The sequence below is a fragment of the Suncus etruscus genome, chromosome 8, assembly GCF_024139225.1.
Source record: "Suncus etruscus isolate mSunEtr1 chromosome 8, mSunEtr1.pri.cur, whole genome shotgun sequence".
Taxonomy (NCBI): Eukaryota; Metazoa; Chordata; class Mammalia; order Eulipotyphla; family Soricidae; genus Suncus; species Suncus etruscus.
This window is the reverse complement of record NC_064855.1, coordinates 32,716,255-32,739,578: the sequence shown is the minus strand read 5'-3', so window position 1 is coordinate 32,739,578 and position 23,324 is coordinate 32,716,255. Positions and strand designations below refer to the sequence as shown.

General features: G+C 47.8%; 1 protein-coding gene across 1 annotated transcript; it reads right to left on the bottom strand.

The window, feature by feature from the left end:
- Positions 1–1,972: 1,972 nt before the first annotated feature.
- ACAD8 (acyl-CoA dehydrogenase family member 8) lies at positions 1,973–22,978 on the bottom strand. Its single transcript, XM_049778267.1, has 11 exons — positions 22,779–22,978; positions 11,449–11,549; positions 10,943–11,112; positions 10,384–10,493; positions 10,127–10,203; positions 9,051–9,188; positions 6,468–6,603; positions 6,296–6,393; positions 5,266–5,418; positions 4,761–4,863; positions 1,973–2,676 (listed from the first exon to the last, which is right to left on the bottom strand). The coding sequence occupies exons 1-11, from the start codon at positions 22,885–22,887 to the stop codon at positions 2,624–2,626; spliced, it is 1,248 nt and encodes a 415-aa protein (XP_049634224.1). The 5' UTR covers positions 22,888–22,978; the 3' UTR covers positions 1,973–2,623.
- Positions 22,979–23,324: the final 346 nt, after the last annotated feature.

Below are 23,324 nucleotides of genomic sequence, written 5' to 3'. Positions count from 1 at the left end.
CAAAGGTGGTTGGTTCAAATCCCGGTGTCCATATGGTTCCCCCGTGCCTGCCAGGAGCTATTTCTGAGCAGATAGCAGACAGCCAGGAGTAACCCCTGAGCACCGCAGGGTGTAGCCCAAAAACCAAAAAATAAATAAATAAATAAATAAATAAAGAACCCAAAACAAAACAAAAAACTTGTTTTTGAACCACACCAAGATGCTCAGGGGTTACTCCTGTCTCTGAATCCAGGATCACTCTTGGAGGGCTTGGGAACCATTTGGTTCCAGGTAGCAAACCAGGGTTGGTCATGTACAAGGCAAATGCTGTCCTCACTATAGTACTTATTATTCCACCCCAAGATAAAACTACTTAAAGTGCAGAAAGAGATAGAAGAGCCTGACCCCCAACTGATGATGTTGATTCCTGGAGACAAGACCAGACAGGGATTATGCTCCATTTGCATGACCCAGGGCCAAATATCTGCCCCTCTGAGGTTAAGGGGTTTCAGGCCAGGCCAAGCTCTAATTCTTCACAGAGCAAAAAACAGAACTCAGAGCTGCCCACATTCACAGTCCAGGCTCCTGTGAGTATCTCAGAAAAATATTTCAGGACAAGGGGACAGAGAGATAGTACAGCAGGTTCTAAGTGATCACATTACTCCAGTCCTTGTCTGTACAGGAAAACACTAATAAAGCCAGTAGCCAAAGAGCTCAAATGTCCAGTTTTAACTATAGCTTTTTATTTTTTTATTTATTTATTTATTTATTTTTTTGGTTTTTGGGCCACACCCGGTAATGCTCAGGGGTTACTCCTGGCTATGGGCTCAGAAGTCGCTCCTGGCTTGGGGGACCATATGGGACGCCGGGGGATCGAACCGCGGTCCGTCTGAGGCTAGCGCAGGCAAGGCAGGCACCTTACCTTTAGCGCCACCGCCCGGCCCCAACTATAGCTTTTTAAGTGCAAACTTTAGAAGGAAATGTGACAGGTATTTAAAGATAGTGTGGTATACGACGAGGTGTTACAGTGTGGTATACGACAAGGTGTAAAACATTTCTACTTCAGAGGCTTCTCAGAGCTGGACTGCCAGACATAACAGTATAGAAGAGGTAGGTAGAAAAACATTCAGGGAGCCGGCTAGGTGGCGCTAAAGGTAAGGTGTCTGCCTTGCAAGCGCTAGCCAAGGAAGGACCGAGGTTCGATCCCCCGGCATCCCGTATGGTCCCCCCAAGCCAGGGGCAATTTCTGAGCGCTTAGCCAGGAGTAACCCCTGAGCATCAAACGGGTGTGGCCAAAAACAAAACAAAACAAAACAAAACAAAACAAGAAAAACATTCAGGAGGAGGGAGAAGTTCAAATAAAATTTTTTATTGTTTTGTTTTCTTTTGGGGCCATACCCTTAGTGCTCTGCACTCAGGAATTACTACTAGTGGACTCAGGGGACCATATGGTATGCTGGTATCAAACCCTGGTTAGTCGTGTGCAAGGCAAATGTCCTCCCCCCTCCCCACTGTACTATCACTCTGGGCCTTCAAATGAAACGTCTATAAAAGTAAGAAATACTTGAAGAGGCAGGAAAGGCCAGAAATGAGACAAGAACAGGGTTTGTTTATTCCAGTTTATGAGACCAGCCAGGTAATAATGAAGATGCTGAAAGTCAGTTTTTTTTTTTTTTTTTTTTTTGGTTTTTAGGCCACACCTGGCGGTGCTCAGGGGTTACTCCTGGCTGTCTGCTCAGAAATAGCCCCTGGCAGGCATAGGGGACCACATGGGACACTGAGACTCAACCAACCACCTTAGGTCCTGGATCGGCTGCTTGCAAGGCAAACACTGAAGTGCTATCTCTCTGGCCCCTGAAAGTCAGTTTGTGCTTATTCTGTAGATAAGGCAAGAGTACAGGTCCAATGTTTAATAAAGTAAAAACCTTAAAATAATTGCAAAAGCTATTAGAAATAAAGATAAAATGAAAAGTTACTCCATTAGATCTAGAGATATTATAGAGAAGTTAATTTTATTTATCAATATAGTGATTAAAAATACTTCAAAAGAGGACTAACTTCCAAAAAGAAAGCGAAGCCTCAGAAAAAATATATATTCAAAGTAGCAGATTAGGAAGGTGAGGGAGGTGCTCTGAGCACTAAGTCCTGAGCCCAGACTTCCAGGATCAAGTTCCAAACAATCTCAGCCAGAGCTCCTAAGTGGGAGTGCCCCAAGTCACTGCTGGCATATCATCCTGCTTCCTTCTTCACTGGAATGTCCAAAGGGCATACTAACCAAGGGGCCGAGAGCTGAGACCAGGTGGGTGTCTCCTCTTGTCCCACACCTGCCAAAGATGACAAAGACTCAGACTTCTGTAGAAGGGACTTGGTGAAGCAATGAAATGCAGGGGGTCTGAGAAAGGCCTCTGACGTGAAACTGGAGGAGGGGTAGGGTGATGAGATCTCCGCATCATCTTTGGTCAGCCCAATCCAGCCGGGTGTGCTGCTTTCCAGCTCTGTCCACTGAGGGCACTGCTGCCCAGCTCTGTCTGCTGAGGGCGCTGCTGCCCTGCCCTGTATGGAGACGCACCACAACCTCTGGGCCCCACAGGACCTCAGTCCTGGGGTTTCACCCATAGCAGTCCCTGCAGACTCCCAGACGTGCCTACTCCTGCAGCAGGTTGCGGGATACCAACATCCTCATCACTTCGTTGCTACCTGCAGAGGAGAGAGCAGAGGCTGAAGCTGTGGCCTGATGGAGGTGTCTAAGACCCTGGGGGCAGAAGAGTGGCAGGAAGGGGCCCGAGAGATAGCATGAAGGTAAGGTGTTTGCCTTATGTGCAGAAGGACAGCGGTTTAAATCCCAGCATCCCATATGGTCCCCTGAGCCTGCCAGGAGCGATTTCTGAACACAGAGCCAGGTGTAACCCCCGAGCACTGCCGGGTGTGAGCCCCCCCCCCCCAAAAAAAAAAGAAGAGTGGCAGGAAATGGCAGAAGAACTAAGTTTATATTACAAAATATATATTTATATTATTAAGAACCAAGTTTATATTACAAAATAAACATCTATCCGGGCCAAAGAGATAGTAGTGGTAGGGCGTTTATCTTGCATGTGGCCAACTGGGAGGGACTCGGTTTGATTCCCAGCATCCCATATGATCCCCCAGCCTGCCAAAGGCGATTTCTGAGTGCAGATTCAAGAGTAACCCCTAAATGCTGCTAGGAGTGGACCAGAAACCAATCAATCAATAAAGATCTCATTAATAAAATTAAAAAAAAAACTTTCCTTGGTGGTAGCCTGGGGGTGGTTGTGAGGACTCCTGCACAAAGCATTGAAGTGACAGTCCTAAAATTCTTTTTTTTTTTTGGTTTTTGGATCACACCCGGCAGTGCTCAGGGGTTATTCCTGGCTCCAGGCTCAGAAATTGCTCCTGGCAGGCATGGGGGACCATATGGGACGCCGGGATTCGAACAGATGACCTCCTGCATGAAAGGCAAACGCCTTACCTCCATGCTATCTCTCCGGCCCACAGTCCTAAAATTCTACATTTTTAATCAATAAACCAGTCAGTTAAAAAAGAAAAAAAGTTTGGAAATCCTCCCATTAGGGCCGGAGTAATATTATAGAGGGTAAGGCCCTGCAGACAGCCAACCTGGGTTCAATCTCTGGCACTCCATATGGTCTCCCAAGCACAGCTAAGGATGATTCCTAAGTGCAGAGCTGGGAATAACTCCTGAACATTGCTGGATATGGCCCAAAAACCAAACAACCCCCCCCAGCCCCCAAATCCTCTCATTAAAGCAAAGAATGCAAACAGAACTGGAGACAGCTGACAGGTTGAGCAGATGACAGGCATGCAGGAGGCCTGGTTCAACTCCAGGAGCACACGGACATAAGCACCACCAGGAACAAAACTCACGCATCCTGGAGTATCCCTGAGCACGGCTGGTTGTGCTCCCAAAACCCCTGGCTCCCCACAGTGAGAGCAGAAAATTATAGAAATACAATTCCTATAATTATGGGCCAGAGCGATGGTCTAGTACCGTGGGGAGAGGTGACCTTACACACAGATGACTGGGTTTGATACCCCGCATCCCATATGACCCCTTAGCTGCTAAGAGTGATTACTGAGTGTAAAGCTGGAATAAGCCCTAAGCATTATTCAATGTGGCACTCACCCCCAACAAAGAAAAATAAAAAACTGATTCCCCTGAACAGAGGTGCTGACTGCTCTGAGCCCTGAAGCAGGGAGTGAGATAAGCCCACAACAGTACTGCCAGGTCCCTCCAGTATCGAAGCAGACACTGAGATAGAAGATGAAGACCAGTGTAGGGGCTGAAGCGATGGCCCAGTAGTCAGTGGACTATGGCTTCCCCAGAGAGGCTTGGCTTCATCACAGGTGTAGCTCTGTGGCGCCTGCCCCATTAAACACCTGTTTGGGGGTGGCTCATAGGCACCCTGCACAGCTGTGGCCTGGGTCTGAGCACCAGTTGTTTGGGACCAGGAAGATGAAAAACACCACTTTTGAGCACTAATTAGTTACCACTGCAGTTCTTGCTCATTTTCCTTCTGTTTTGGAACCAGATCTGGCAGTGCTCAGGGATCACACCCATCTGTGCTCTGGACCCTATGGGGTGTTAGGGACTGAACCAGGGCCGACTATGTGCAAGGCCAGCAAGCACCTTCCTCAGCCCCCTTTGCTGTTGAAAGTGAGTCAATCTTGGTTCTGGCACCTCAGAAGGGGCTGGAAGATCTAGGAGCCAAGCTCAGGGTCACCCACCAGGCCCGCCCAGCACTCACCTTCCAAGATCTGGTGAACTCTGGAGTCACGCACGTACTGCTGCACCGCATAGTCCTTGAGGTAGCCGTAGCCCCCATGCATCTGTAGGGCCTGGTTGCAGATCTGTGGGGGGAGCAGCAAAGTCCCACTGGCATGGGGATTCCCCCATCACCTCTGCCCCATCTGACCGGGATGCAGACCTCTAGATTACAGCAGGGGCCCAGCTCTGCTCCATGGAGTGACTGGCTATACCCCGCCATCCCCTGCACCCAGTCCTAGGCAGTGTGGAGGGACTGACCAGAGCTGTCCCCCCAAACACCCTCTGGATCTCCTGGAGCCATTGAGGCAAGCAGCCTCAATGCAGGCTCGGCTTTGCCGAACACTGATTGAAACCAGTGACTTGGACCTGGAGAACCAATGGCGCAGGGCAGCACTGAGGCAGAAGACAGGGAATCAGGGTTCTCCTTCAGGCCGCTCAGGGTATTGGGAACACCCCGCACCCATTAGACTAGGCAGGGTACTTACAGCGAAGCACTCGTCCGTGGCAAAGAGCTTGGCCATGGAGCACAGGGCGACGGCATCCTCGCGTTCCTCCTGCAATGCCACTGCCGCACTGCGGATCATCAGCCGGGAGGCCACCAGCCGAGTGGCCATGTCTGCCAGCTTGAACTGCAGGTACTGGGTGCGGGGAGGAAACACGGAGGCAGGTTTAAGGGGGTGGTGCTGGCCCCATAGATAGTTGGGGGAGTGTATTGGGGCCACACCTGGAGGTGCTCAGTGCTCACTCCTGGCTTTGCACTCCAGAATCAGAGGAGGGTTGAAGAGACCATTGGGGTGTTAGAAGAGAACCCAGATCAGCCATGTGTAAGGCCAGCATCCTCCCCTCTCCACAGTGACTTTGGCCAGTGGTCCCACAGATTTGGCTGTGCTCAGGACTGGTGTGTAGGGGTCCCTCCTGGTGGTGCCTTAGGAGGGGCCCTGCACTCTAGCCCTTCGATTTGCCTCTCTTGCTTTCCTAAGTGACCTTTCCTAAGTTACCCCCATACTTCCAATCTCCTGCCCATTGTACAGAAAAGGCCCTTCCTGCACCCAGGCTGCCCCTTATCTCCAAAATTTCTTAGTTTCCTGGCAGTTATAAAGTGGCCAAGGCTGAGGGTGCCGGATTTTGGTTCTCTCATAAAGTCCCTCAACAGAAATCACTGATCTTGGGCCTGAGACACAGCACAGGAACGAGTATTTGTCTTGCATGTGGCCAGCTGAGTTTAATGGCCCACTCCAGAGGGTCCCCCGGTCCCTACCAGGAGGGAGCCCTGAGCACCATGGGGTATGGATTGAAAACAAGACTAAATGAAGAGTCATGCAGGGATGGAAGTGCAGTTAGGGTGGGGTGGTCCAAAGCATGAGCTTTCCTGAACCCCATAGGACAAATATTGTCAAAAGCTGCCCCTGGGACCCCAGACACCATTGAGCATGGCCCCAGTTCTAAGAAGTTCCTCGGAGAAACAGAGAAGACCCCACTCTCCTGGGGCAGGTAACAGGGACCCCAGGATGGTACCTGGTTACTAGCCAGGGGCTCTCCAAACTGCTTCCGGACATTGAGGTGATCACGGGTGAGGATGACGGACGCGTGTGCAGCCCCCAGAGAGCAGGAGGCTGCAGAGAAAGAGGCGCTGTTTCCAGGAGCCGGGCCTGCGCCCCATACCCCCACCCTGCCTCCTGCCACTCACCAACGTTGATCCGCCCTCCATTCAGGCCCTTCATGGCGATGAGGAAACCCTGTCCCTCTGCCCCGATCCTGTTGGACACAGGCACTGCACAGTCCTCGAAGATCACGGCTCGGGTCGGCTGAGAGTTCCAGCCCACCTAGCACAACAGAACAGGGTGGGCACAGGTGTCCATGTGTGCGTGCATGAAACATATGTGCATGTCAGTGTTGTGTATGTATATATGATACTTACATATGATATAACTTTTGTTACATGCACCTCCCACCCTACTTCAAATGAAGGAATAGCAAAGCTCCCCTCCTCTGTTCACTCTTCCCTCCCTGCCACACCCCTTTCTGGCAACAGGAGCGGTACAGGCCAGCAGCTGTGGAGCTCAGTCACCAGATGCCTCTGTGGTGACTACCTACGAGAGACCCCAAGTACCAGGCGGGTCTGCTGTGCAGGGGAGGAATGTTAGGAAGGAATCTTCACACACCACCACATGTGGCCGGGCTGGGAGCCTCTGTGTGGTCTTATCTACAGCAGTGCCTGGAGTGGCCAGAGCACCTCCCGGTGAGGCCTCAAATGCAGATGAACAATTGTAATCAAGGCCCCACGTAGGAGCTGAAGGTGCCCCGTCACCCTGCCCCTCAATTCCTCATTGCTGCTCCCCCTCCTAGCATTTGCAGGCAACAAGGGGCATGTTTTGGAAACCAGCTAGTTGCCTTCTTTATTTTAATTTTGTGATGCCACAATGGCCTCACACAAGGATATCAGGGATCAAACTCGGAGCCTTGAGTGCTGAGCTGTCCTTTCATTTTCCCTGAAGATGCTGTTGCTGCCTACACCCTCCCCTTTATTTGAGGTTTATTTGAGGCTCAGGCAGAAGCAGGAAGCAGGGGAGACCCCAAGAGATTCGAGGAGCTAATTCAAGTTTTTTCTCCCCGCTGACAGTTCTGGGTGCCTCCTGGGAAAAGCAGATGGGGGCAGGCTGGGCACCCCTAAGCCCAGCACATGTGGAGCCTCCACCAGCAGTTCTGCCACACAAGCACCCTGGCCTAGCCTGGGACCTCATCTAGAAACATCCATCAGCCACATCGCTCAGAGAACCATACTCTCTCCACTTTCTCCTCACTTGATTTTGGGGTTGTCTCCTAAGCAGTGCTCGGAGGGGCCCTGAACCCTAAGATTCCCCTAAGCCTTGGCCAGTGCCTGAGGCCAATGGACAAAGGGCTGCCAGGGCTCGACCTGTGGTGCCAGGGACTGGTCCTAGGAGAATGGTCCAATGCAACACATGTTCTAACTCTGGTTTTCTCTCCCTGGTCCCAACTTTATTTTGAAGGGGCCCGAGAGATAGTACAGTGGTAGGGCATTTGCTTTGCATGCAGCCAATTCAGGATAGATGGTGGTTCAAATCCCAGCATTACATATGATTCCCCATGCCTGCCAGGAGCAATTTCTAAGTGCAGAGACAGGAGTAACCCCTGAGCGTAGCCGAGTGCAATGCCCCCCTACCCCCAAAGGCGCTGGAGTGATAGCATAGCAGTAGGGTGTTTGCCTTGCACATGTCAACCCTGATGGGCACTGGTTTGATTTCCCAGGATCCCATATGGTCCCCTGAGCCTGCCAGGAGTGATTTCTGAGCGCAGAGCCAGGAGTAACCCGAGCACCACTGTGTATGACCCAAAAACCAAATCAAAACAAAACTGAACCAAATCAACTTCATTTTGATCCAAGGCATAGCGGGGCCAGGTGGGGTTCAGTGACACAGCACATGTCCCCAAGCCTGAGCCTAAGTTTGAGCCCTTGCACTGAAAAAGAATGAAAGATAAGAGAAAGGGAAGAAGAGCAAAACCTGTGTTTTCACTTTTAAGATTTTTATTTTGCTTTTTGGGGCCATACCTAGTATTGCTCAGGGATCACTCCTGGCAGGCTCAAGGAATCATAAGAGATGCCAGAGGGGCCGGAGAGATAGCACAGTAGTAGGGCATTTGCCTTGTACGCAGAAGGATGGTGGTTCGAATCCTGGCATTCCATATGGTCCCCGAGCCTGCCGAGGGCGATTTCTGAGCATAGAGCCAGGAGTAGCCCCTCAGCACTGCTGGATGTGAGCCCCCCCCCCAAAAAAAAGATGCCAGAGACAGAACCTGGGTTGGCCATGTGCAAAACAAGTACCCTAACCACTGTACTATCTCTCCAACCCCCTGCTGAGACACCTGACCAACCAGAGCCCCTGTACATTCCTGGGATGATCGGGTCAAACCACAAAGCAGGCAGAAGCAGAGGCCCTTCTTAAGGAGAGGCTATGCAGGGCAGGACACAGCCCTCCTATGCTGATCGCGCTGTTCTAGAACCATTACAGAAGCCACTATCCTCGAGTATGTTCTCAAGGCCCAAACCTGAGACCTGAGTCTTGGCTGAACTTGGTGCCTCCCGTCCATGGACACTTTTTTTTTTTTGTTTGAGGAGGGAAGTGGAAGGATTTGTGGTGTGCTCAGGAATCACTCCTGGTAGGCTCTGGGTCACAAGCATAATAGGGTGGAACCAGGGTCACTCGGAGCAAGACTGATACCCTGTGCCATTGCTTCGGCCCCATGAACTCACCTTCTTTTCCTTCTTGCCAAAGGTGAGGCCAGGAGTGCCCTTCTCAACAACAATGCAGGAGATGCCTTTGGGCCCAGGCCCTCCGGTCCGGCACATGACCACATAGGTGTCAGACTCACCGCCTCCACTGATGAAGGCCTGCAGGATGGGCAGGAGCATAATGGGTTGTGGCAACATGCCAAGAGACATGGCAGAGGGAGGAGTGTTTAAGGGAGAGAACAGGGGACAGGAAGAAATGACAATGAAAAAAGCAATGCAGAATGGAAGAACTGGAAGCACAAAGCTAAATACAGCTGAGGGGACATGGTTCTTTGCCAGCTAAGAATCAGCAGCAGCCTGGCCAGTGACCTTGGCTTAAGGCCACAGGCTTGGTATGGGACCTCAGCACCATGTAGTCACTAAATCTCAAGTAAGGCCCTGGTGGCCCCCAGAATGTGTTGGGCATGGAAGTGCCCAGTGGCTCCAGTGCCCACCAAAGATAAAGTGGGCCACACCCCTTAGTACTCAGGAACCACAGCGGTCCTAGGGATGGAGCTGAGATATTTTGTGTACAAGGCCAACATGTGACTCTGAATTTGTATAATCCTATGGGAGGGGCTGGGAGAGTCCCATGGGGAGAACATGTGACCCCTAACTGAAGCCACAAGTTTGATTCCTGGTTCCATCCACAGGCTGAAGGCCAGGTCAGTCACATGGCCAGAGGGCTGCCCTGTTACACACAGAGCATGAAATGCTGGCATACTGCGGCCATGTGCGTGAGACCATGCTGGCCAAGAACCACGCCAATACCATACCCAGCCGTGGATCACCAACTGATGCCAGCAGCTACAGCAACAGAAGGGGAAACAGTGATGGAAAAGTGTGTACATGCATACACACACACACGTGTACAGAATCACCTCTAAAACAGCCTGAAATTGCTTTTGTGAAAATGAAATTAAGAAGTACTGGAAAATGCTAAAAAGGCTGTGTGAAGGCTTTGCAGAAGTGTTGATATGTGTGCTCCGCGCACTCACTGCATAGCCTCCAAGCATTCCCCCTAGTTGGGGTGCAAACCAGGGAAGTAAGAGCCGAACCTTGGAGCCGTTGAGGACATAGTGGTCTCCGTGCCGCTTAGCTGAGGTCAGCAATGAGGCAGCATCACTCCCACTTCCTAGAGCCATAAGGGGGAGGTTGACGAAACTTGGGGCATCTGGTGGCCCCATGTCCCATTGGCCAGCTTAGAGCTGCCCCAGAGCACAGACAGACATGGGCAGGGCTCTCAAACCATCTCTGCCTCCTGGCACTCGATGGCAAGCTTTCAACAGGGCCATGGCCGTGGAGTGAGACCCACCCGGCTCGGTGAGGCAGTAGGATGCAAACTTCTCCATGGTGCACAGTGGGGGGCAGAACTTGTGTCTCTGCTCTTGGTTCCCAAAGGTGTCGATCATCCAGACACACATGCTGGGAAGAGAGGGAGAGAGGGAGAGGGATGGAGAAAGAAAGAGAGATGGGAGAGAGGAAGAAGAGAGAAAACAAGAGTAAGAAAGAGAGTGGGACAAAGATAAGGAGAAAAAGAGAGGGGGGAGAAAATAGGGGAGAGATTAGGAGAGAAGGAGGTGAGAAAGAGAAAAAGGAAGATAGAAGAGAGGGAGAGAGGGACAGAGAGTCATTGATAGACATGGCCTGTGTGGCACCTGTGATCCTACCACTTCTCACTTTCCCAAATGGCTGCAGGTCCATCTCAGGCTGAGCTGGGCACAGTGGTCTGACTGCACACTGGACGAAGGCAGGAGGAACTAGCATCCCAGCGCTTATAAAATCATGTAGCTGAGGGGCTACAGGGTCACATCTCTGTCTCCCCCACTCCCGCAGACTCCCCCGCAGCCTGCAGCCCGTGTCAGGGCACTCACTTGTGGATGCTGATATAGGCAGTGGTGCTGGTGCAGCCCGTGGCCAAGGCTTCGAAGATGACAGAGGTGTCAAGCCGGGACAGCCCGGACCCCCCTACGTCAGGGCGGACATAGATCCCTCCAAAGCCCAGTTGTGCTGCTTTCCGCATCACGTCCACAGGGAACAGCTCCTGTGTATAAAATAGAATAGGGTCATGAGTGAGAGCCAGACTCTGGCTGGGGCTCTTCCAGGCCTAGGAACCAGAGAAGGGGTTAGGGGTTCCTTGTACCCAAGTGTCACCTCTGTGGCGGCAGCATCAAGGAACTAAGAATTGGCTTTGGGGCATGAAAGTTTCTTTTAACATCAATAGAACTGCCTTGGTCTGAATCTTTGTACAATTAATAAAATAAAAAAGCTGGCAAGACGAAGATGTTTCCCAGGAGAGGACCTGCTATGGCCAGGAGGCATCTGGACAGAGAAGGTGGAGTCCAAGAGGATGAGAGAGCAGCTGGCCACGCGTGCCTACCTTCTGGTCCCACTCTGCCATATGTGGAGCCATCTCCTGGGCAGCAAAGTCAAAGGCCACTTTTTGAAACTCTTTCTGATCTTCATTTAGTCCCATGGAAGCTGTAAAACAAGATGGCACATATTCAGTTCTAGGTCGGGGTTGGCAGAAAGAGAGCAGAGAAGCATCTAGAAGGGACAGAACAGGTCTAGGCAGGATTTCTCTTCCCTGTATCATCCATCAGAATTCACGTAGCTAGGGCCCTTCAGAGACCCTAGGTTTGGACCCCATTCAGATTACAACTCTAGCAGGGCAGACTTTCATGCCTGCAGTTCAGTTGGTAGAGCATGAGATTCTTAATTTCAGAGTTGTGGGTTCATACAATACCTACACACATGTAGGTGTCAGATGAAAAAGACATACGCAGTGTGACATCCTAGGCAAGTTTGCGACCAACCTTGCTCAGGCTGGCCTACAGTGGTGTGGAAAGCAGTGATAAGAGGTGTCTGAAGAAAGGCCTTTTGGAGCCACTACAGTGAAATGATTCCTTTTAATATCAGGGAGGAGTATTTAAACAGCCACACAGTTAATAGGTTTTATCAGTGCAGAAAGCTCAAACAAAGAGAAAGGGATGGCCTTACTAGCCAGGTGTATGTGCAGATTGTCAGGTCTGTGGACATGACCTATGTGACTAGGGAAATGTGACTTAATAATCAAGAGATATGTACAATAGGAAAAAAAATCACTCCAAAACATATACATACCCAATGAGAATCTAGCAAAATATTTAAAACAATTGCTGACAAATTTGAAGGAAGAAATCAATAGAAACACAATAATAATGGGAGACTTCAACACCACGCTGTCACCTCTTTATAGGTCAACCCGAATAAAACCTAACAAGAATATATACTGGCTCTGAAGGGAAAAATGGAAGAGAGTGGCTTAGTGTGTGTGTGTGTGTGTGTGTGTGTGTGTGTGTGTGTGTGTAATCTCCACCCCTAGAAAACTGGACACATATTCTTTTTTTTTTTTTGTTGGTTTTTGGGTCACACCCGGCGGTGCTCAGGAGTTACTCCTGCCTGTCTGCTCAGAAATAGCTCCTGGCAGGCACGGGGGACCATATGCGACACCGGGATTCGAACCAACCACCTTTGGTCCTGGATCGGCTGCTTGCAAGGCAAACGCCGCTGTGCTATCTTTCCGGGCCCCACATATTCTTTTTCAATGCACATGAGTCACTCTTCAGAATAGACCACATGATGGCCCATAAGACATAACTTCATAAAATAAAATGAAAAACATAGAAATTGTACGAACTACATTCTAAAATCATAATGAACTGAAATTAGAAGTGAATCACAAATAGACACAGAAGAAAAACTTTATAACACTTGGAAATTAAACAGCTCACTACTGAACAACCAAAGAGGAAATCAAAAGATTCCTGGAAACATGAGAATAAAGACACATATTGTCAGAATTTGTGGGATACAGCAAAACTGGTTCTAAGAAGAAAATTTATAGCTTTACAAGCACTTATTAGGAAGGAAGAAAAGGCCTACGTAAGTAAATTAATGGCATAGCTATTAAAATTGGAAATTAATCAACAAAATGAACCAAAAGTAGGCAGATGAGAGTCAAGTGGTAGGGCATTTGCCTTGCATGCAGCCAACCAAGGACCAATGGTGGTTCAAATCCCAGCATCCCATATGGTCCCCCATGCCTGCCAGGATCAATTTCTGAGCATAAAGACAGGAGTAACCCGAGCGCCACAAAACTAGCAAACCCAAAAAACAAACAAACAAACAAACAAACAAACATAAAAGAAGTAGGCAGATGGAAGGAAATAATAAAGCTCAGATCAGAATTAATGAATTGATAAAAAACAATCTGAAATAGCTTTCCCCGTCTCTCTCCGTCTCTCTCTCTCTCACTGTGTCTCTCTTCTTTCCTCTCCCTCTTCTGTTTTTCTCTCTCCTCTTTCCTCTCCCTCCTCTCTGTTTTTCTTTCCCTGTCTCTCTTTCCTCTTGCCTCCCCTTCCTCTCTGTTTCTCTCTTTGTCTCTCTCCTCTTTCCTTTTCCTCTTCTCTCTCTGTCTCTCTCACTGTGTCTCTCTTCTTTTCTTCCCCGCCTCTCTGTTTCTCTTTGGGTTTCTTTTCTCTCTCCTCTTTCCTCCCTCTTCTCTCTCTCTGTGTCTGTTTCTCTCTCCCAGTCTCTCTCCGTTTTCCTCCCTCTCTTCTCTGTCTCTGTCTCTCTCTCTCTCCTCCTCCTCCTCCTCCTCTTCCTTTCTGTCTCTCTCTTTGGTCACAACCAGAAGAAGAAAGAAAAAAGAAAGAAAAAATCAATCTGAAATACAATGAAAGAAGAGTTGGATCTTTTTTTTTTCCCTTTGGATTTTGGGTCACACCAGCAGCACTTAGGGGTTACTCCTGGCTCTACGCTCAGAAATCGCTCCTGGCAGATTTGGGGGACCATATGGGATGCCGGGATACAAGCCACCGTTCTTCTGCATGCAAGGCAAATGCCCCATCTCCATGCTATCTCTCCGGCCCCAAAAGTTGGCTCTTAAAAAATAAACAGAATCAGGGGACAGAGAGACAGCACAACAGTAGGATGTTTTCCTTGCATGCAGCCAACTCTAGACTGATGGTGGTTCAAATCTCGGCATCCCATATGGTCGCCCGAGCCTGCCAGGAGTGATTTCTAAGTGCAGTCAGAAGTAACCCCTGGGCACTGTTGAGTGTGACTCAAAAACAAAAACAAAAAAGAAAGGGAAGAAACAATATCAATAAACCACCAGCAAAACTCACAAAAAAGGGAGAGAGAATTTTAATAAACTGAATTAGACAAGAAAAGGAGAGATTACTACAGATACTACAGAAAGTCAAAGGGTAGGGGCCAGAGCAATAGTGCAGTGATATGGCGTTTGCCTTGCACGTGGCTGACCCAGGATGGACCTTAGTTCGATCCCCAGTGTTCCACATGGTTCCCCAAGCCATGAGTGATTTCTGAGTGCATAGCCAGGAGTAACCCCTGAGCATCACCAGGTGTGGCCCAAAACCCCCCTTCAAGAAGAAAAAAAAAAAAGAAATTCAAAGGGTGGGCCCGGAGAGATAGCACAGCGGCGTTTGCCTTGCAAGCAGCCGATCCAGGACCAAAGGTGGTTGGTTCGAATCCCGGTGTCCCATATGGTCCCCGTGCCTGCCAGGAGCTATTTCTGAGCAGACAGCCAGGAGTGACCCCTGAGCAATGCCGGGTGTGGCCCAAAAACCAAAAAAAAAAAAAAAAAGAAAAGAAAAGAAAAGAAAAGAAAAGAAAAGAAATTCAAAGGGTAATCAGAGATTACTTTGAGAATCTGTGCCACAAAATTAGAGAATGAATTCTTTCAAACCTTTCTTTTTTTTTTTTTAATTTTGAATTATGAGAACAAAAGATGCAAAGAAAGAGGACAAGGTAAAGTTACAGTGGAAGGACAATCACCCATAACATAATTCTCAGAAGAAGTCCCCTTGCTGATATCTTAACTTTGAACTTTCAGCCAAAGAATGTTAAGATAAATAAAACAGGGGCCGGGCGGTGGCGCTGGAGGTAAGGTGCCTGCCTTGCCTGCGCTAGCCTAGGACGGACCGCGGTTCGATCCCCCGGCGTCCCATATGGTCCCCCAAGAAGCCAGGAGCAACTTCTGAGCACATAGCCAGGAGTAACCCCTGAGCGTCACAGGGTGTGGCCCAAAAACCAAAAAAAAAAAAAAAAAAAAAAAGATAAATAAAACAGAATCCATGTACAATTACTTTGTCCCTCAAGTCCCCAAATTGTAACACATTATATTTCTTAACAGCACACAAGGCAATTTAAAGCCATAAAACTTATGTAACTCCTTAAACATTAGAGGCATAGTATTTTTTACATTTCCATGTACATGCATATTAGCTTAAGTTAACCTCAAATTTTAAGTGGGTTTTTTTTTTAAGGATTAGAGTCAAAGGAGCACAGTAAAAATGGTGTTAAGAGTGGCAATTGTTGTTTGCATAGGCCCACCAAAATATGAGAGGCATGGAAAGGAATAACCTTGGCCTAAATACAAAGAGATCCTACCCCTGAAGTTTCCTGGCATAAGACCAACTCTAGGCTTCAGGCAAGTTATCGTCCAATACAAGACATTGGCCGTAGTACCAACACACTTTTCACACAGTCTCTGTTGTTGATATCATATTTCTGTATTAAAGATCCTGGAATCTGCATATCCTACATTGAAGTCATGATGTGGAGCGTCTTCTTGTTTTACCTCACCATTAAAGGGCAATGCAGGAAGCCCTGTCCTGTAATCTTTCAAACCTTTCAAGAGGATCTACTAGCAATCCTTTTCAGGCTCTTCCAGGAAATTGAGGAAACAAAAACACTCCCAAATAGTTTTTATGAAGCTAACATCACCCTAATACCAAAAGCAGACAGAAATGCCAGAGAAAAAGAGAACTACAGACCAATATCCCCGATAAACACAGAAGCAAAATTCCTCAAAAAAAATCCTAGCAAATAGGATCCAATGCCTCATCACGAAGGTCATACAACATGGCCAAGTAGGATTCATTCCAGAGATGCAAGGATGGTTTAACACACACAAGTCAATCAATGTAATACACCATATCAACAAAAGGAAAAATAAAAACCATATGATCATATCCGATAGATGCAGATAAAATATTTGACAAAATCCAACACCCATTCATGATAAAAGCTCAACAGGTGGGAATGAAGGAACTTTTCTTAATATAGTTAAAGCTATTTACCACAGCCCATAGCAAATATTACACTCAATGGAGAAAAACTGAAAGCATTTCCTCTAAAATCTGGCACAAGAACAAGGCTATCTCCTCTCACCACTTCTATTTAACATAGTTCTGGAAGTACTTGCCATAGCAATTAGGCAAGAAAAAGATATCAAAGGCATCCAGATAGGAAAGGAAGAAGTTAAGCTCTGTTTGCAGATGACATGATACTATATTTAGAAAATCCTAAAAACTCTACCAAAAAGCTTCTAAAAACAATAGATTCGTATAGTAATGTAGCAGGCTACAAAATTAAGATGCAAACATCAATGGCCTTCTTTGTTACACACAAATAATGATAGAGAAGAAATGGACATTAAAAAAAAAAAAGACAATTCTGGGGGCTGGAGAGATAGCATGGGGGTAGGGTGTCGAATCCCAGCTTCCCATAGTCCCCCAAGCCTGCCAAGGGTGATTTCTGAGCATAGATAGATCCAGGAGTAGCCCCTGAGCGCTGCTGGTGTGACCCAAAAAACAACAACAACAAAACCAATTCCATTCACAATAGTGCCACAAAACTTAAATATCTTAGAGTCAACTGAACAGGTGAAGGACCTATACAAAGAAAACTACAAAACATTGCTTCAAAAAATAAATGAGGACACAAGGAAATGGAGATACTACCCTATTCATGGATTGGGAGGATTTACATCACTAAAATGGCAAAACTCAAAGACTGAAGTGATAACATGGTAGTAAGGCATTTGCCTTGAATGCAGCCAACCTGGGACAGACCCAGATTCGATCCCCAATATCCCATATGGTCCCCTGAGCCTGCCAGGAGCAACTTCTGAACACATATCCAGGAGCACTGCTGGGCGTGACCCAAAAATCTAAATAAATGAATAATTAAATAAACAAATGGCAATACTCTCCAAAGCATTGTACAGATTTAATACAATTCCTCTAAGTATACCCATGACTTTCTTCAAAGAAGTAAATGAAACACTCCTGAAATTCATTTGGAACAATACATGCCCATGAATAGCTAAGTAAATCCTTAAGAAGATAGGAAGTAACACTTTGCCTGACTTTAAATTGTACTACAAAGCCAATAGTCATTAAAACAGCATGGTATTGGAATAAAGACAGACCCTCCAATCAATGGAATAGACTCAAGTATTGAGAGAATGATCCCCAGTCGTACAATCAATTAATCTTTGATAAAAGGGAAAGAAATGCAAAATGGAGCAAAGAAAGTCTCCTTAAGAAGTGGTATTGGGACAAGTGGTTAGCCACTTGCAAAAACGTGAACTCTATCCAACATCATGCACAAAGTTCAATTCAAAATGGATTAAAGACCTCGATAACAGATCTGAAACTATAAGGTATATAGAAGAAAACATAGGCAAAACACTCCATGACATTGAGACTAAAGGCATTTTCTTTTTTTTCTTTTGGCAGGTGAGTTGTTACACACTCCTTAGCGAATTCTGACTTCCATGGCCACCGTCCTGCTGAGACTAAAAGCATTTTCAAGGAGGAAACACCACTGTCCAAACAAGTGGAAACAAAAATAAACAAATGGGACTACATTAAACTGAGAAGCTTCTGTACTTCAAAGGAAACAGTGACTAGGATATAAGGGCCACCCACAGAATGGGAGAAACTATTCACCCAATACCCATCAGATAAGGGGCTAACATCTAAGACATACAAGTTACTGACAGAAATTACTAAAAACAAAACAAAAAAATCTAACCCCATCAAAACATGGGGAGAAAAATGAACAGACATTTCCTCAAAGGAAAAAAATACAGATAGCACATGAAAAGATGAACAGATGGCACATGAAAAAATGTTCCACATAAAAAAAATAAAAAAAAAAAAGAAAAAGAAAAATGTTCCACATAATAATCATCAAGGTGATGCAAATTAAAACAACAATTAGGTATCATTTTATGCCACAGAGAATGGCACACAGCACAAAGAACAAGAATAATCATACAGCTGGCAAGGATGCAGGGAGAACGGAACTCTCATTCACTGCTGGAGGGAATGCCGTCTAGTCCAGCCTTTTTTGGAAAATAATATAGATATTCCACCAAAACTGAAAATTGAGTTTCCATATGATCCAGCAACACAACTACTAGGGATATATCCTAGAAACACAAAAACAAAATACAAAAATGCCCTCTGCACTACAATAGTGCCAGAATCTGGAAACAACACAGGTGCCTAACAATAGATGAATGGCTAAAGGAACTGTGGTACATCTACTCAATGGAATACTACACAGCTATTAGGCAGAATGAAATCATGAAATTTATCTATACATGGATGGAAATGGAGACTATTATGCTGAGTGAAATGATTCAGAGGGAGAGACAGACACAGAATAGTTTCATTCATCTGGGGTATTTAAGAAAAATAAAAGACAGTATAGTAATAATACCCAGAGATGAGATGAGGGCCAAAAGGACCAGCCCATGAATGGTGAGCACAGTTAAGAGAGATAACTGTACTAACAACTATCATGACAATGATGGTGAGACAGAGAAGACAGGCAGGGTGGATGAAGAGGAAATGGTGGCAGGAAAGTTACATTGGTAACATTCAATGACTGAATCCCAGCTATAAACTTTTTTGCAGCCAGTGCTTAAATAAATAAATAATTTTAAAGAATAAAATATTCTTTATTGCTTCCTTTCACAAATCCACATTAAAGGGCCAAAGCAGTGGCACAAGTGGTAGGGTGTTTGCCTTGTACGTGCTAGCCTAGGACGGACCACAGTTCGATCCCCTGGTGTCCCATATGGTTCCCCAAGCAAGGAGTAACCCCTGAGCATCACCAGGTGTGGCCCCAAAACTAAAAAAAAATAAAAACCCCACATTAAAAATGCTCAAACATGCATGGCCCCTCAAATTATTGGCAGTAGCACCCAAGAAGTGAGCAGAGCTCCCACTTTCTTCCTAAGAACTGGTTCTACAGATGTGGGCTGGCCAGAACCTTCCTGCTACCACTGGGCATCGTGTGATTGTAGGTATATATGCTACTGCTGTGATTAGGTCAATTTTGAGAGGGTGAGGGGTTAAAATGTTTGTCTATAGGGCCCGGAGAGATAGCACAGTGGTGTTTGCCTTGCAAGCAGCCGATCCAGGACCAAAGGTGGTTGGTTCGAATCCCGGTGTCCCATATGGTCCCCCGTGCCTGCCAGGAGCTATTTCTGAGCAAACAGCCAGGAGTAACCCCTGAGCACTGCCAGGTGTGGCCCAAAAAACAAAAAACAAAAGTTTGTCTATAAAGTAAGGGTCTTTGTCATTTCAAGCCACCTCTCAACTTTGAAGCCGTCTCATGGGAATGTTCTATTTTCAGAGACTGGAAAACTCATATCTTCACTCAAAACATTTTCCTTAGAGGTCAGAAATAGGACAGTGGGTAGGGCACTTGTGTGTATGGTTGACCTGGGTTCAATCCATAGCACCCCATAAGGTTCAACAAGGAGTGATCCCTGAGAACAGCCTGAAGTAAGCTGTGAGCACCTACTGGGAGAGTCCAAAAAACGTTAAAATTTTCATAAGGGGTTGAAGCAATAGCACAGCAGGAAGGGCATTTGCCTTAAACTAGGCTGTCCCGGGTTCACTCTCGGGAATCCCATATGGTCCCCTTAGCCTGCCAAGAGTGATTTCTGAGCACAAAGCCAGGAGTAACTCCTGAGTACTGCTGGGTATGACCCAGAAACTTAAAAAAAAAAAATCCAATTCTTAAATGGTCAATTCCATTTCTGACATGAGCATCATTTATATCATTTTTCAAAAGTGATGCAGTGTGTGACAGGGCTGGTTATGGCAGGGCTGCAAACCCAACATGTTCAGAAACACTAACAAGGTAGCATGGACTTATGGCCAGAGGCAGTTCCAAGGGAAGGACCTGGGCAGAGCCACTGGTAGGAGCCAATCAGAAACTTTGAAGTGAGAGGAACAAAAATGGCAGGAACCATGCAGGAGTATATTATGTAGGCCTCATGGGACATCCCATGGCACGCTGTGGGACTCTGTCTTCATGGTGCACTCTTCTGTCTCTGTCCTTCTGTCCTGCCGTGAGGAAGGGCCCACAGGCCTCAGGTGCGCGCCCACACTTGGTGAGGAGGGGTAAACATAGAAGAAATGCAGAAAGGAATGGCACCTTCTAGCGCTTCATCAAAACACACACACACACACACACACACACACACACACACACACACACACACACACACACACACACCCATTTTCAAATATGGTCCATTGGGATGAGGCCCAAGAGCTCTATAGGAAAAGACTAGGGGACCCACTGGACAACTGATTTCAAGGCCTAAGAACATAGTGCTTTGGACAAAGAAGCCCTGGGCTTCCCTGGATGCCTCAAGCACCCAGTGAATGGGAAGAAGCCACTGTGTCTATTCCAGACCTTGCCTGAAGTGGGAAACTGGGAGTGAGTGAAACAGTACAGTCTATGCCTTGCGCATGCCCAACCCTGTTAATGCACATGGTTTTGAGTGACTACAGGGTTCACTCCTGAGCCACTTTGGGCACGGCCTAAACCTCCACACCCCTCCAAAACTGAAAACCGAGCCAGCACACAGTTCAAAGAGCCTCAGCTGTTTGAAGCTTTTCATGGTCACCAGCACAGCAGGCCTTGAATCCTGAACAAGAAACTGGAAACAAGCCCCAAGCTCCACCTGGAGGCGCTTCCTCCACCCCTATCAAAGCAAAACAATCCGGAAATTCAGAACAAACAAGCTGGTGGATTAAAGATAGGCTAGTCTCACCTAGCTATACTAGAGACAAGTTCAGAATTCTGGTCACAAGTGCTGCAAAAATGTTTCTAGAGATCACAGTCTAGAGGTCACTCACAAAAGCATATTTGTTGAAATCTACTATGGAGTAAAGTTGGGGTAACAGAGATGTGGACAATCCATTCATATAGGAAGTCAGCAATATCCAAAAGTGCTATGGAATTTCAATTCTAGCAGAAGCCCAGACAATGTTTACAAGTATGATTAGTCTAATTTGTCTGAGTTTACAGAACAAGTTGGAATTTTTAGACCAGGGAACAGTTGCAAATCATAGATACAAAAGTAAATACAGGGCCAAAGTAAAGTAGAGCATTTGCTTTGCATGCAGCCAATCCAAGATGACCTCCGGCAACCTATATGGTCCCAGGGCCTGTCAGGAGCGATTTCTGAACACAGAGCCAGGAGTAACCCGAGATCTGCCCGAGTGGCTCAAAAAACAAAAAACAAACAAAAAAAGTAAATACAATGTGGTTACATTTTTTTGTTTTGTTTTGGGGTCACACCCGGGGTTACTCCTGGCTCTGCACTCAGAAATCGCTACTGGCAGGCTGGGGGGGGGGGCAACAGAAGAGGGGAAGAACCATATGGGATGCTGAATTCACCTGGATCGGTCGCAAGGCAAACACCCTACCGCTGTGCTATCTCTCCGACCCTTGGTTACAGATTTTTGAGACAAAGACAAGAGTACAGTCCTACTTGCCTTGCATGTAAGTAAACCCGTGTTCGATCCAGAATCCCAGGAGTGAGTCCTGAGTGATGAGTCAGGAGAGATGCATTGTTGGATGTGATCCCAAAACCAACACACACACACACACACACACACACACACACACACACACACGTGTTGGATTGATCCCAAAACCCACACCCACACACACTTGAGCAACACAAGAGAAGCAGAGGATCCAGATCCCAAAACCAACACACACACACACACACACACACACACACACACACACACACACACACACACACACACACACACACACGTGTTAGATGTGATCCCAAAACCCACACCCACACACACTTGAGCAACACAAGAGAAGCAGAGGATCCAGAAGTCAACAGCCACACTAAAACGACCCAAATAACTAGAAAAGGGGTGCAAAGAAGAGAAGGGTGTGTAGAACGACACAAGTGTGTGCAAGAGGCAAAGAAAAAAGCCCTGAAGCCCGAATAACCAGAATCTTCTCAAGGACCTAGAGCCGGTCCTTCCCGGACCAACCCATCAAGGTCGGTCAAAGAGCTGCGAGGTGGCGTCTTGTTATGGGTTTTATGAGTCTGTATTTTGGGGGTTGGGTTGGGGGGAGAACTTGTTGCAAAGGAGGGATGCACACCCGGAGTGCTCAGGGAACCATGTGCTGGGAGGGGACCCTTAGCCCTTCCAGCTGGTTCCTAAGAGTCAGGGCGCTCTCTGGGTACCGGCCTACGTTAATAAGGGGGCTGAGCAAGGAAGTTGCACTAGACCACGAATAAACCCCTCGTCCGGTGGCAGGAGGTCAGGCCGCAAGAAGGTGCAGCAGAGACCCCGCAGCCACGTAGAGAAAGCAGGGGCTGAGGAAGACAGCCAGATGCGCAGGCCGGGGGGACAGCGGAGGGTAGCCAGTCCAGGTACGGGCAGGACCAGGGTGGGTGACGACCGACGGGGCCATGAGGGCTGCAGGCTACCAGGGGGGTTCGAGGCGCGCTTCCTTTGGCCCCCAAACAGGCACAGGGGACCCCTGCACTTTCAGGACGAGCCTTACGGTCGATGCAGGAGACCAGGCAGCGGCGGCCGCTCCAGGTGCGGGCCGGGATGGTACCGCGCAGGAGGCCGAGATGCTTCCAGACACGCGAACTCCAGATCCGCAGCATGTCAACTCCGCTCCCGGGACGCGCACAGCCCTTGACCTAACCCAGCCGTGTAACTAACTGCTTGCCCTGTCCCTCGCTGCACCCTGGGAGGTGAAGGACTCCCGCCTCACGCTGCTCCCTGGGAATTGTAGTCCTCTCGTCCCGAGGGGCATCAGGAAGCTGGAGGCCGCCCACCTCGCGTTGCACCCTGGGAGTTGTAGTCCTACCGGCGAGCTTCATATGGGGGTAAGGGTGGGCGCTGAGGAAACGTGAACTACAACTTCCAGAGAAGACCGGAGTCGAGCATCCCGGAGACACGCGTGACCTCGAGGCGGGAACGCACTGCCCGGCCCTTTGGCCTCTTGGCTGGTGGCAGGGGTCAGGTGTGCTGTGTGCTGTTTGGGCTAGTGCTGCTGAAGGAGATGAGTGAATGAGAAGCCAGGGAGAGGCAGGACGTT

Coding starts and splice junctions, on each gene's coding strand:
- ACAD8 (XM_049778267.1), bottom strand. CDS start 22,887: ATGCTGCGGATCTGGAGTTCGCGTGTCTGGAAGCATCTCGGCCTCCTG. Junction 10,204..10,383: donor CTACTGCCTCACCGAGCCGG/GTGGGTCTCACT, acceptor TTATGGCTCTAG/GAAGTGGGAGTGATGCTGCC. Junction 5,419..6,295: donor AGCCCCTGGCTAGTAACCAG/GTACCATCCTGG, acceptor CCCCGCACCCAG/TACCTGCAGTTCAAGCTGGC.